We start from the raw sequence: 13,976 nt of genomic DNA, 5'->3' as shown, positions 1-13,976 counted from the left end.
AAAATTCATGACATCACGGCAAGTTGTTGCAGGGCATCATCAGGCATTTCTCATTTTGGGTTTTTTCTTGCTTACAAAGCCTCCTTTCATAGCAGTGGCCATGTTGCTGTTCCAGAAGCATAGTTTACTAACGTAGCTTAATATTCCTCGCTGTCTCTTGAACGTCTCGTGCTTCCATGCAGAAGCTGCCACATGTTCCAGGATACACGGTTTAGTTAGGCTAACCATATGACATGGCCTGTGCATATGTGGAATGTCGAAATGTGTGCATTTAGCACCTGAACTATTTCTGCCAATAGCTCTGTTAACTACAGGTGACTTAAACGAAGCCTGGAAGTGAAGTCTGGGTATCATATGGGTATATGCTCATGTTAAGGGCCTCACCTCCTTCACCACTCGCCTCAATATCTTATACAAGAAATTTGCGCAAAGCCCATAGTAAGGTTTCTGGCACACTGGAGCAAGGTATCAGTTGTTGGATATTCAGAAAACTGAGTAATTGTTAATTAGTACAATAACTCATTTTAACTCAAAGAACATTTCATTGTTTTTGGGGTGCCATGACCAGAAATCAAGGTGAACAAGGTATCATATTTGTTGATCTGGAAATGGTGTTTAGGCATTGTGGGACTAAATTTGGTTGCAAATTTTCTCGATGTAGGCCACGCACAAATAGTAAGTGAATAAATCTTTATTCACTTTCAAGAATGGGCGTGCTTGTGACCATTCTATGTACTCCATTTTCTTCACAACAAATTGAACTTTTGTCACTGCAGAACGCAAGCCACTGGCCTAAAGTTTGTTTTAGTCAACCTTGGTGGGCACGTGGCAGTCGTAAAAAGCTGGAGAAAACGGAAACAGTAGAAACTGCATTCGCTGCACTGATGTTCATGACACATCTTGTACAAACAGAGTCTGAAAAATTCGATAAGCCATCATTTGGCGTGAATCAGGGCTGCGAATAAGTCCAAGCTTGTCCAAAAAGTTGGTCTGCGATTGTGTAGCCCAGGATGTTGGGTGTCTGCACAGGGGAGAAAGCCAGCGAACTTTTTTTCATGTTTATCATTGACAAAAAGGTCAGTTTTTTCCCCAAGGCATGTGGAAAACTGGCAAACATGCAGTGATCATCATGTAACTTCACACTTATTCTGCAATGTGTTGATACCGGCTGTCCGAACAAAACTTTGCTATGAATAAAAATTTGAAATAATGGACAGCTTTATCTTTGCACCAGGGTACTCACTTTGTATTTATGGGTGTTGGTCATACTACTGTATAGTGCGGAATATAGGTCGATGTTTTTTAAAAAAAATATTACTAAAAGATCACCCCTCGACTTATATACCGGCCCTTGTCACATCCTGAATAAATGTCTGGCAACATGTAGGAGCGCAGATCTTTCGGCATCTGCATCGTTATTGCTCCCGTGGTGACCGACGCAGCCTACGCAGTTGGACCGATGCCATCTTCCCTTTTTGTGCAGCAATCGTTGTTGGCGTTGCTAATTTCCTGACAACCCGCAAAATGAGTACGAGTACTCGACGTCACTTCACTGTGTCATTTCAAAAGAAAGTCATCGAATATGCTGAAATGTGTGGGAACATGTCCGCCCAGTGGCACTTTGTCGTCTCGAAAAAAAGCGTTCGGTACTGGCGAACGCAGAAAGTCAAGCTGTCTTCCTGCAACGCGCGGAAGACGTCCTTTTGCGGGTGCCGCATGGTGCACCCGGAGCACGAAGACAAAGTGGCGGATTGGCGAATTTCGTCCACCAGCATCATGCCAGATCTTTGCAAGTGACAGCGGAACACATTCATATCAAAGCTATTGAGATCGCCCGAGAATCCAGATTGCCCAAGGAACAATTCAAAGGCTCCATTTACTGGGTTAGTCGCTTCATGCGATGCAAGGGATTCGCACTTCGACGGCGCACATCAGTCTGCCAGAAGCTGCCAAAGGCATACGAGGACAAGCTGGTTGAATTCCAGCGCTATGTTATCGGTCTCCAGCAGCAGCATGGCTACATTTTGGAACAGATCGGCAACGCTGATGAAACGCCGGTGTGGTTGGACATGCAGTCGTCCACCACCGTGTTCAAATGCGGCGCGAAGAAAGTCAAGCTTCTTCTATGGGGAACAAGCATTCCCGCTTCACGATGATGCTCACGTGTACTGCAGACGGCCAGAAAGCTGCCCCCATACATAATCTTCAAGAGGAAGACGCTGCCAAAAGGCTTTCCCGTGAGATGATGTCGTTCGCGTGAATGAAAAGGGCTATATGGACGAGGCCCTCATGCTCAATTGAATCAAGACGATCTGGAATCGACGACCCGACGCACTCCTGCGGCGTCCGAGCATGCTCGTCTTGGATGCCTTTCGCGGACACTTGACCGCAGGTGTGAAGCAGGCACTCCGCGATGGGAGGACGAAGCTTGCCGTCATTCCGGGAGGCATGACGTCAACACATGACGCCATGCTCAACAAGCCCTTTAAGGACCGTGTCCGTGAACAGTATAATCAGTGGATGGCCGGCGACAACCCGACGACCCCAACTGGCCCGCTGCGCAGGCCGCCTCTCACCACTGTTGCCACATGGGTGTCGCAGGCATGGCGCTTGCTGCCCGATGATATGGTGGCGCAAGCATTCAAGATGTGTTGCATTAGCAACTCCTTGGGCAGCACCAAGGATGACATGTTGTGGGACGCAGCCAGTGAAAAGCAGTCGTCTTCGGACAAGAGTTCAGACAGCTCGAACGAATAAGCAGGCAACGAATCTGGCAGCTTCTCTAAATAAAACGGAAGTTTTGTACCTTATAATTTTTTTATTGACTTCTTTGCTTCAATGTAAGGGGGTCGACCTATATTCCGCCTCGACCTATATTCTGCATTATATGGTAGTCATGGGTGTTTTTAATTCTGCTTAAATAATTAACTGCAATTAGTTAACTATTATTAAGTCACCTTATTCATATGGTGTCAATACAATAGTTGTGAAACACGCAGAGAAATGACCAAAAATAGCATTTAAATCAATCTATATATATATATTGTTTGGTCCTTTTTGTGGCAACGAGGAAATGCCACGAAATTTAGTAAAGAGAGAGAGAAAGAGAGAAAAGAAAGCTCCATTGCAGCGTGTTTGCTTGCTCGAGATTTCAGCATTGTCAAACATAAACCTCTTCAACTACAAACTTTCTGCGCATATCTTTGGTCTTTGTCAAATGCGAAGCTGCAGCGGCGGTGGTTTGAACGGGAGTAAAATGCAGTGCACTAGTTGACGAGGTTTATGTTTGGGACTCCCAATACTACTGGCACGAGGGCGCCATGCCACGTGGTATGTTTAACAATTTTTGCTGTTTGTCTTTTTTCCTGGTCGTAAAGAAAGACAACATGAAACCTAAGTTGCTTTAAACACTGTAATCTGTCATTTTTTTCACACCCATCACAACCTTTGCATTGACACATTATCGACTAATTTAGTTAAAAGTAACTTATCTAATTAAACCTACATGTTACTTATGTATTTGTGTGCAAAAGAAAAGAAAATAGTTATGACAAGCATGAACAACAAGACCACCAGCAAAGTGAGCATGGTTTTGGTAAAGCCAATGATTATTTATTTCGTGGCCTCACTTAGCTGGCACAGCCAGTGTGTAACTTAATACTGTTCTGCAAAGTCGAATAATGAACACCTTCTTTTTTTTATCTGCCTGTATTTCACTTGTATGTTGTGCTTTATCAAGTTGCTTCCAAAATGAGCAATTCTTGCTCCAAATGTGCTTCAAAATAGCAATTTTTTTGTTCCCGGAGCTGCTCCAAAACGCCCTTGGCTGCTTTCACCCCTAAATATATGCATCAGCGAATTTGGGGCTGCGAGTGTGGAAGTCTCTGCAGCTCTTGTCTAAACATTGTAATTGGCGCTTTCTTTTTTTCGCTTTTCTCTTTCTCCCCATCTCTACTTTCTTCTAAGCTGTCTTTTTTTTTTTTACCCGACTACGTTTCTCCTCCCTGCTGGCCGATGTTCAGGTGTCACCCGTCGGCTGCGTAGTTATCAAGTGGCCGGCAGAATTAGCTCCTTTGTTATTCTTCTTACAGTAAGCAGCAAAAATAAAAATCCGAATTCCCAGCGAGGAGCACCAAGCTCAGAGTGATGTTGTTCGGGCTGGCCTCTTGAACGATCTCCCACACGTGTCTCTCCTCATCATTGCGCAGATAAACCGGCCCTTGGCAATGCGAAAGGAGAGCATCCAGACTCGCAAGCGCAAGCCCAAAAGCAAGAGCACTCCCGATGGCAAAGGGCCACCAGGACCCGAGAACCTTTGCATTTCCACTAAAGTGGAGAAGGAAGAGCCTTTAGGTAAGTTATGCTCCTGTCTCACGGTGTCCAACTTTTTCAGACAAAAGCCTTGAAATTAAGTGAGCATGAAGTGAGCAATAGAGTCAAAGCCCATTATAACAAACACAGATATAATGAATTATCGGATATAACAAAGTAAATCTAAAGTGGTTCTTGTCAATGCCAACATTGACGAATATAAGTGCTTTTAGCGAACATTGGATATAACAAACGTATCTTCATGCCAGAAGCGACTTCATTATAATCAGGCTTGACTGTACTTGATTTTGTTGTGAAATGTCAACGTGCATTAAAAAAATGACAACCATTCCACCCTGTAAAGATGGAATGGCAGTGAAAGCTGACGGCAGTCAAAGCTCCCAAACAAAAAGCAAAGTGCTTTCACAACCATTCCATCTTCACAGAAAGGAATGGTTGCCCGGGCTTGGGGTTGTCGTTCTTGTTCAGCATCGCAAGGACGTTCTTTGTCAGTGGTCATTTCGCACCAGCGCTGTTTACATTCTCGTTGCTGTTCCCTCCGGCGTTCCTCATACGCATGTTGTTTTTCAGGTGCATAAAATATATGTGGCCGTCCCATCGATAACACAGCTGTTTTTAGCGCTGATAGCTCTCCTGCTTAAATACTGCAATAACCTTGACGTCACGCTATATTTAACGGCGAGCATTTTATTCTGTTTTGCATTTTGATATCTTCACCGCCACAGTGCATCCGTAGGCGATCACACACAAAACAAACAATGGAACCCATTGTGTATGGGTTTGTTAGAAATTGCTAAGTCCGTTTCTGTTGCCAGACGCCGGAAAAACTATGGAAGATTAGTCATATACAGCTTTCGCTGTAAAAAAGAAGGCGACAAACAACAAAGTGTTGTCAGCTGCATGCAACTTAAAGGCGGAACAGAACTAGAGGTGTCATACACGAAGCCAACAAAAAATGACACCCAGAAAAGATGCCATGAGGTGTAGCATACAGGATTTATTGGCCAGTTGGCTGCTCCCAGTTACAGTAATATGCGAAGCCTACTGTTAAAAGAGATTTCGCATCCACCGCCGTGCCCTTTAAGCTGTGCTTGCTAGCACTTCCAGGCCTGGATCTTGTGCGAACACCTGAAATATACAGGAAAGCAGATGGGAAGGCTGCTGCCATATAATAGCTTAGTGGTAGAGCACTGCGTGCATAATGTGGAAGATGGGGGTTTTGGTCCTCCTTTGCAGAAAATTAATTTCATTCATTTTCGTTTTCCTCATTATTTTTACATTTCACTTAGAAGCAACTGCTACTTTCTCTTTATCTTTCCTGGTTTCATTATCTGCTGGCTTCATGTGGTTGTGACCAACAAGAGTCGCAGTTTCATCCAAAAAGGCGAAGCATAGATAGCAATAGCAAATTAGTAGACTGCTAAATGAAGTAATGATGGCAGTTTTATTGGCCGTATAGACATGTAAACATTTACTAACTAAATTAACAAGCATGGTGTGACGCGCACACAAGCAAACATGAATACATCTCACTTGATGACGGTGCGGACTTGCTGTCAAAACGCTGTAGCGAGGAAGTGCGGTACCAGCAGCAAGAAAATTGACCTTCATGCTGCCTCGCTTCAGTGCGAACCAAGCAGCGAGCTTATCCGAAGCTATCAGTACTCGGCGCATTCTGTCCCTATCGCAGATCGCTTTCGAAATAGGGCCCGTGCAGCCGCATCATATGCAGCCACCACCGGAGTAGAAGAAACCCTTTCCCATCCTCCCGTGCCTTGCACACAATAGAAGATGGCACGCTTCCCTGCTTTCCTCCCTTGCATGCGCAAGATTTAGCCATCATTGTGGGCTCACTCTTACACGCTTTCACTCGCACAAACAGCATACGGTGCACAGCGACGATGTTATTGCACTTGGACTTTATACGGAATATCAAGGCAATGCCTACGGTGCCGGCGGAAATGTTAATTGCAACAAAATTTAGCCCCGCAGTTTTCTCTATTCATAAAAACTGCGGGTGTGCGAATAGCTATTTTTGAGATTGAGTCGAATACAAATCAAAAAGTGCTAGAAGGAAATCAAGTACAGAATACTTTTTGAATAATTCATAGCCATTTTTTCACAATAACTACAAAACCAGGTTCACATCCTTGTATTAATAATATTACCAATATTTTGTAATTACACTACACATTATCAAGCGTTAATTGTTATAGGCACAAATGGAGCATTTGGAACCAATAAGCAGTCTGTTTGCACGTAGACAGCTTTTAGGAGAGAGTGAATGGTCGCCGCATAGCCAGTAAAATGTCTGGCTTCCCGAGTGATGCAGCCTGATCCATTACGTCAGTTCTGAGGTTTTATACCTATACTATGGGCGCCACTGAGTTTACATTCATTTCACTTTTGCTGTGATCTTATGTTTGATTGCACTCAGTTCTGAAATAATCGAAAGCTATTGTAAAAATATTCACATTTATGAGTACTGACTATTTGGTCTGAAGACCAAATTGAATAGGGCACTGTTGTAGCCAATTTTTGAAAGTTTGGAATATTTGCACACCCTTAGTACCTTAACACAGACCTGTTAACAGTGTATGAAGGACTACATAAAGCATGATGCTTTGCTGGGCTGGATAGTACGTTGACAGGATGGGAAAAAAAATAAGGGTGATTGGACTGCCCTGTAGCCCTCCTTTCTTTTTCCTCACTTTTTGCACTACTTTCCAACGTGTCGATACATAAAGCATGCGCGGCAGTTTAGGGCAGTGAAACGCAAAGAGCAACCACTTGGGGTTGTTCTCATTTCCCCCCCTCCTTGTTCACAGAGCCGAAAGGATCGGAGGACGAGGAAGCCCTGCAGCGACTGGCTTTGTGCTCGTCAACTCATTCTACAAGCAGCACTTCTTCGCGCTCCTCTCTGAGCATCCTCCCCATCCAGGACAGCAAAGGACCCTGGAATGCATACGACGATTACGAAGGCACCAGTCACAGTGATGGTGGCACGGACAAGAACTCTGACCCTGCCCGCATAATGGATCTGGCCTCCCAAACGGGGCCAATGTCTGGCCAACATTGACCGATGTAGGTCCCGCATGGCCTCCCTCCAACGTCGGACATGCATTGGCCCTGCATATTGTGCCGCTAAGGATGGTGAAGTCTTCGGCCGTGCTGTGCATAATTCGGGCTCTGCATCTCAACTGCTCTCTCCTTGTCTCGTTTCTTGAAGAGTTTCAAAATTTTATTTCTTCCCCCCCCTCTTTTCAATTTTAAAGTGTGATGCATTTTTGAGCAGTACTTTTGTGCGGTGACAGTGAGGCGTGTGTGTGTTTGTGCACGTCTATGCATGTGTTTTTATTTGTGTGTATGTGTGTGTGTGTGCATGTATGTGCCCGCGTTCCTGCAAGGAAAGATAGCAGCCTAGCCACTGCAACTGCCTCTTTAGTTTTTAGGGTTCTTCATTTTTTTCTGCCTGTGTTCACATTGTGTTCCTTGTTGAACATATTACCTTAGGCACTGTCTTATAACATTTATGTTGTGGCACTGTGCTACATACCAGTTGGTTGTGGGAGCGTTTTAGAAGGCTCTTCCATGTGAATGTAGTTAGCACCATATAGCGATGTTTGCTAAAAGTGAAATTAGTGTTAAGCATAGCTTGGCACTGCACAAATTGTCCTGGTATGTATAGTGTTTGTTTTCACCTAGTTAGTCTGCTGCTTTGTTGAAGGACCTTTTCTTCGAATGTGCGGTGTGTGCATTGTGTCTACAGACAGACTTTAGGATTCTAACGACATCTTTAGTGAGTGCTTTAGCGAGTGACCATAATTGCTTTTAGCTGAGAAGGGCGGGACTTTTCTGAGTGGATTCGTGAAAGCCTTGGCAACTTGAGGCTTGGGATAGTTGCCCGAGCGCACCGCCAAGCCATTTCCTCTGGCTTGCTGAACCTTTCTGTATGCTTTGCAGGCAGCGGGCGATGCCATGACAGCCTTGCTTGGCACTAGAACATATTTTTTTCTCTAATCGTGCACCCTGTGTTGCCCTTTTGTCAGCCTAGTTCTTTTTTTGACTGATGGTTTTTGCACCACCACCAGAACCTATCCTCAACTGTGATTTTGTGCGGGGGAAGAAAAGCTGGTGGGAGCCTTGAAACAACAAAACGGCATGTCATGTGCATGCTTCAAAAAAATGTCGCAGCTCTTTTCTGGCACATCACACACACAGGTGCTGTTGGCAGCTGTGTAACTTGCCCTCGCTTGGCTGTGGCTGACCTATTCTTTTATTATTTTTTTGAAGCACAGCTTTTAGGTGCCCGTTCCTGCGGCGAGTGTAGACGTTGCCCTATGGTTTAGCCGAGCGAACGCGTAGCGCAACAGGGGATGAAAAAAATTGGACAGCAAAAAGGTGCGAGGTGGAAAGCGGAGAAGAGGGTGCAGCGGGACCATGAGGTGGAAAATAGAAAAGGGTATGGCGAAAGTGTGAGAAAAAAAATGTAGTGCTGCACGAAAATGGCTACGAGAGGGAGCCAGAGGAGTGCGCCATCGTCTGTTCACCGATTGCACGTGGCTACCGCGTCGCACGGTACCATATACGAAAACAAGCACTGCCTGAGCAGAGGTCTGTCTGTGCGGCAACTGCTGCGAATCGCGCCTACGCGTCACCCATGCGTTGCCTACACGGTGCCTGTTGTGATCTCCCGATTAGCGAGGCAGTCGCGTCACACTGCACTTTATTTGCAATGTGCCGCACGAGACAGATTGTCCTCGCTAGCCAGTATAGCGCGAAATGCAAACGTGTAGAGCTGCGCTAAAATTTTGCATCAGGGAGTGTGGTAATCGTTGGTGAATCTTTTTTTTTACGTGATGTGCGCTGTAACATCTAGTAATTAAAGAAAATTCCTCAATGGGCTAGTTGGTTTGACATAATGAACACTGTTGTGCAAAGCGACGAAAGGACAGGGCTTAGCGAGGAAAAGAACGCATGACACCTGAGCACAAACTAAAATATGCAAAGCGACGAAGGGACGGGACTTAAGCGAAAAAAGCAACACGCCACCTGAGTGCGAACTGTTGTTAGTCTGCACTCTGGTGTCGTGTGTTTCTCGCTTAAGTCCTGTCCATTCATTGTTTTGCGCAACAGAGTGAATTACTTGTAACACCTAGATTTCTTTTCTTTCTTTCGTTTTCTTTGTTGTACCACTAGGGCTCTCCGAGGACAGTTATCTCATGTATCAACTAACTCAATGTGTGATGCACTGTATCTCTGAACTGTTCATCGCGGGGGACACTCTTCTTATGTGTTTTTTTTTTTTTTCACAGTGTGCATGCGAGCGTGTGTAGTGTGTGTGTGTGTGTGCGCGTGCGTGCATACGTATGTGTGCACAACGTGATGCCGAGTCGCAAAATAATGCGTTTAGAGATTTGTGGCAAGCATAATAGTATATTGCCTTATGCCTCCGATGTGTTGCTAAGCTGACACAGGTATGGGACAGAATCACCTTTAACTTTCATCCGTAGTGATTGCACACGAGGAAGCCAGGCCATTGCCGCAGTTACTGATACTTTGTACAACGTGCATACAATAAGGTTTTTTTTTTTTCGAGCCTAGATCGGGAAGAGGAACTGCACGTCTGCATAAATATTATACCCCTGAGGAGCATACTGTAGTGGCACAATAAAGTTTCTCAACAGCGACCAGCACCGCAAAAGCCGGCACCAGCAAGTGCTATGTGTTGTGACCTATTTCCTGCATTTGTGGCACCTGCTTTCTTTTTTTTTTTTAAGTGTTTTCTGAGCGTTTCTTTTTTTCTCATATTTCGGTCTTCACGTTGCAGTTACTACAATTATGAGCACGGTGCTCGGAAAATACTCACACCTGGTTTCTTGTGATAGCTCCAAGCTTTGTAGCAAAGAGAGAGAGAGAGAGAAAAAAAAAACTGTACTAAAGTTAATCGCCAGTTTTTTATATATTATTATTGCTCCAAATGTACTTTATTTATCAGTACTTGTAGCTAGGCTCGTCGCAAGTGCCTTCATTTCGAGGCTGCTTGAAGAGCATCTCCTTTTTAGCTCGTCCCCATTATTTGTATTTTCCCCTTCCCTTTGGAGGTTAAATGCATCGACGTACCGCAGAGATTTCACATTTTGCATCTCAGATGTGTGCTTTTACGCGGGAGTGCACCAAACGCATGTTGTACTTGTAGCCTCATCTGCTTCTCTCTTGTGTACCTGCAACATTGCCTCATCCATGTGTTGCAATTCGGAAGTCACCTTTAGGTTGATGGTTTTACTTTAGTTGCTGAGTATATTTATAATAAAACATATTATTTCACCATGTATGTTTCTTTTATTTTGTTTCCATTATCTTGTTGGCGTGACATGAACGATACGTTCCTGTGCGCTATATATGAGGAGCGGTCATAAAGTTCCGACCACCGTCACCGTGCACGGCCATGGGCTCGGTGTGAATCTCTCTGGCATTGGAGATTAAGGACGACCGCTCATGCTTCAACCAATTTTCCCGATGGACGCTGCCATTTATGTTCCGATGCCCTAGTGGTGTTTTGTTTTGAGAACACAGCTTTATGTAAAATTGGAGACGTGCACTCGTTTCGATTCCTGTCGTGTTTGCCTGTTCCAAATTTATGGTGCCGATAGTGCAAACCTCTTGAATTCACCTGATATACAGTAGTACTATGGCTGTAAAGTTGTGTTCGTTGCTTATAAATGCCTCGATTTCACACCTTTAACGAAACACTAGAAGAGTCCAAGTGATAGCGTGCGTGTTCTTGTGATACAGTTCGAACTATATTTGCTGATAGTCTGTGGAGATTATTAACCATGGTCGTAAAGCAGTGGGATAGAGAGTCATGGTTTCTAGAAATCTCTGCATTAAAATGTTGTTGTTCTGGCTTCATGACAAAAAAAAAAAATGCAAAACACAAACTCAGTTGAGAAATGACCCACCCAGCCAACACCGCTGTCTTGTGACGTTCAGTGTGATATCGCCACACGTAGCGAGTTGCTTTTATTGCCTCTTTCTACAGGGCCGGTACGCTGCAAGAAATAGCTCCGTGACCAGGATTGTTCCTATAGTAAAATTTTCTTATTGAATATGGATACCATTCGGGAAAAGTCGACATTAAAAGAACAGAGGACGCACTACTGCAGGGTCAGCATGGTGAAGTATTGAATACAGACTGTTTTCCATATTTATGTAAAAGAAATTGCACTGTCCAAGTTGATCAGGTATCTATCCGCAAGATATAGTGGAAAAAATAATGTACTGCTCCACACATTTAACTCTGAAAAGAGTGGTTTCCAGTTGCGATAAATTGACGCATTTGAGCTGGCCTTGCACGATTTGTTTTCACCCAGGCATGGCACTATAATGTCCATCTATACACTGTAATGATTGGCTACAGGTGAATGTTTGAAAATTTGTGTTATCAAAACACATTAATTGCGTACAACTCCAAAAACCTAGACAGTTCGATTAGTGTTTGATGATATGAATATTTGCGTGACACTACCCAAGATGTGTTCACTGCACGGTAGGAGAACGCTGACGTGCTGCAGATTCTGTGGCAGCCCCCTTAATTAAGGCTGCATCGTAAAGCATGGTTATGAGCTGGAAACTCCAAATCGCCATCGAAGGAGCATCCTACAGCAATATTTCTTTTAAGGATTTTGGAGCAACCAAGATAGAACTAAATGATATGTCGCGAGACGGTGGGGCAAAGATGTGAGCTACCCGTCTTACAGCAGGGGCTCTCTCTTGCCATGTAAATAGCCTATGTATATGCATGCTTTTATGTAGTGATGTGTAGACATATAGAGTTGTATGTACTGTTAGCGCTATTATCATCAGCAGCAGCCCATTTTATATTCACTGCAGGACGAAGGCCTCTTCCTGCGATCTACAATTACTGCTGTCCTGTGTCAAGTGATTCCAACTAGTGCCTGCGAATTTCTTAATTTCATCACCCCACCTAATCTTCTGCCGTCCTCGTGTGCGCTTGGCATCCATTCTGTAACTCTAATGGTCTACCAGTTATCTAACCTACGAATTACATGGCCTGCCCAGCTCCATTCTTTCACTTAATGTCACTTAGTATATTGACTATCCCTGCTTGCTCTCTGATCCACATTGCTGTCTTCCTGTCTCTTAATGTTATGCCTAACATTCTTTGTTCTATCGCTCTTTGCATGGTCCTTAACTTGTTTTCGAGCTTCTCTGTCAGTCTCCAAGTTTCTGCCCCACATATTAGCACCAGTAGAATGCATTGATTGTACACTTTCTTTTCAATGATAATGGTAAGCTTCCAGTCAGGATCTGACAATGTGTGCTGAATGCACTCCAACCCATTTTTATTCTACTGTTAATTTCCTTCTAACGATCAGGGCCCCTGTGAGTAATTGATCTAGGTAAACATACTCCTTCACAGACTCTAGAGGCTGACTAGCGATCCTGAACTCTTGTTCCCTTTCCCGGTTATTGATCATTATTTTTGTCTTCTGCATATTAATTTTCAGCCCCACTCATACTCTCTTTGTTAAGGTCCTCGATCATTTGTTGTAACTTGTAGTTTTGCTGAACAGTACAGTGTCATCTGCAAATCAAAGGTTGCTGAGATATTTATCATTGATCCTTGCTCCTAAGCCTTCCCATTTTAATAGCTTGAATACCCCTTCCAAGCACGCAGTGAATAGCATTGAAGAGATTGTGTCTCGTTGTCCATATATAGTTTGCACACACAGTCATCACAGCACCATAGTTACCGTGACCATCTGTGGGTGGACATATAGTGCTGCCGTCTCTGTTTGTACCTCACCGTGAGAAATGTTGATTTGTATGGCATCAAATAATCTATGACATCCTCATCTGACTTTCAGAGTATGTCTTACGAGGTTTTATTTACAAGGTCACTGGCATTTCTATAACGAAATTGAATCTGTTGATCAGTATTTTTTTGTTCGGTCGCTGATTTGTCATTTAAAGAAAAAAATTCTGACAGCAACCTTTTCAGGATGACTACCGATGATAATACAATTTGCATTAAAGCAATGTAGTGACACCGTATTCCCACATACCGCTGAAACATGCCATGTATGAGGCGTGTACTGCAGCCGTGGTTCTCTGGCATTTCTCCTCTGTACCACACGGTGCCATCTAGCAATTACGCCGTAAAGTCCGATCATGGCGCATGTAATAATATATGTTCAGACAAGATTGCGCGAATGTGTACAATGTGGGGTCAATTCTACCCAGCACCGGAGAAATTTTAAATGATCTATTTTTTAATTGAAGAGTGGTGTATACCTATTGACGCATACCCATTGGTCCGAGTTTGAGCCTGAGAGGATTATTTAAGAGTGGCCAAGGGTACTGCATGCTCAATGATGTGGTTTTATATAGATGATGTCTAAAACATGGCAACCAGGCTCAAGGTGTTCCTGCCTCTGCGATCGCTTCTGGTGCATGCAGCCTGCAGAAGCCTTTGAGAACTGTTTTTGTTACTCAGATATAAGCGTCAGTGTAACTTTCATTATGTGTAACAATTTTCGGTTTTAGTGGAGAGGAATTTAAAAGATTAAAACGCTTGTAAACTTCTTAAATTACATCCTTTTTTTCTTGTTGCGCCAGTT

The 13,976-nt window shown here is 43.9% G+C and overlaps 1 protein-coding gene across 3 annotated transcripts in view; it reads left to right on the top strand.

Moving 5' to 3' along the window:
* The window catches only part of LOC142585380 (uncharacterized), a 229,933-nt gene extending 219,269 nt beyond the window's left edge, over positions 1-10,664 (top strand). For all 3 annotated transcript variants that reach the window (XM_075696102.1, XM_075696101.1, XM_075696103.1), the window contains exons 7-8: positions 4,209-4,353; positions 7,161-10,664. In XM_075696102.1, coding sequence (XP_075552217.1) covers positions 4,209-4,353; positions 7,161-7,411 — 396 coding nt within the window. In that variant the 3' untranslated portion in view covers positions 7,412-10,664. The remainder of the gene's footprint in view (positions 1-4,208; positions 4,354-7,160) is intronic.
* The last annotated feature ends 3,312 nt before the right edge of the window (positions 10,665-13,976 follow it).

This window comes from Dermacentor variabilis, chromosome 6 (assembly GCF_050947875.1).
Source record: "Dermacentor variabilis isolate Ectoservices chromosome 6, ASM5094787v1, whole genome shotgun sequence".
Classification (NCBI taxonomy): Eukaryota; Metazoa; Arthropoda; class Arachnida; order Ixodida; family Ixodidae; genus Dermacentor; species Dermacentor variabilis.
Note: the sequence above shows the minus strand (reverse complement) of the source record. Positions and strands in the feature narration are given on the sequence as shown.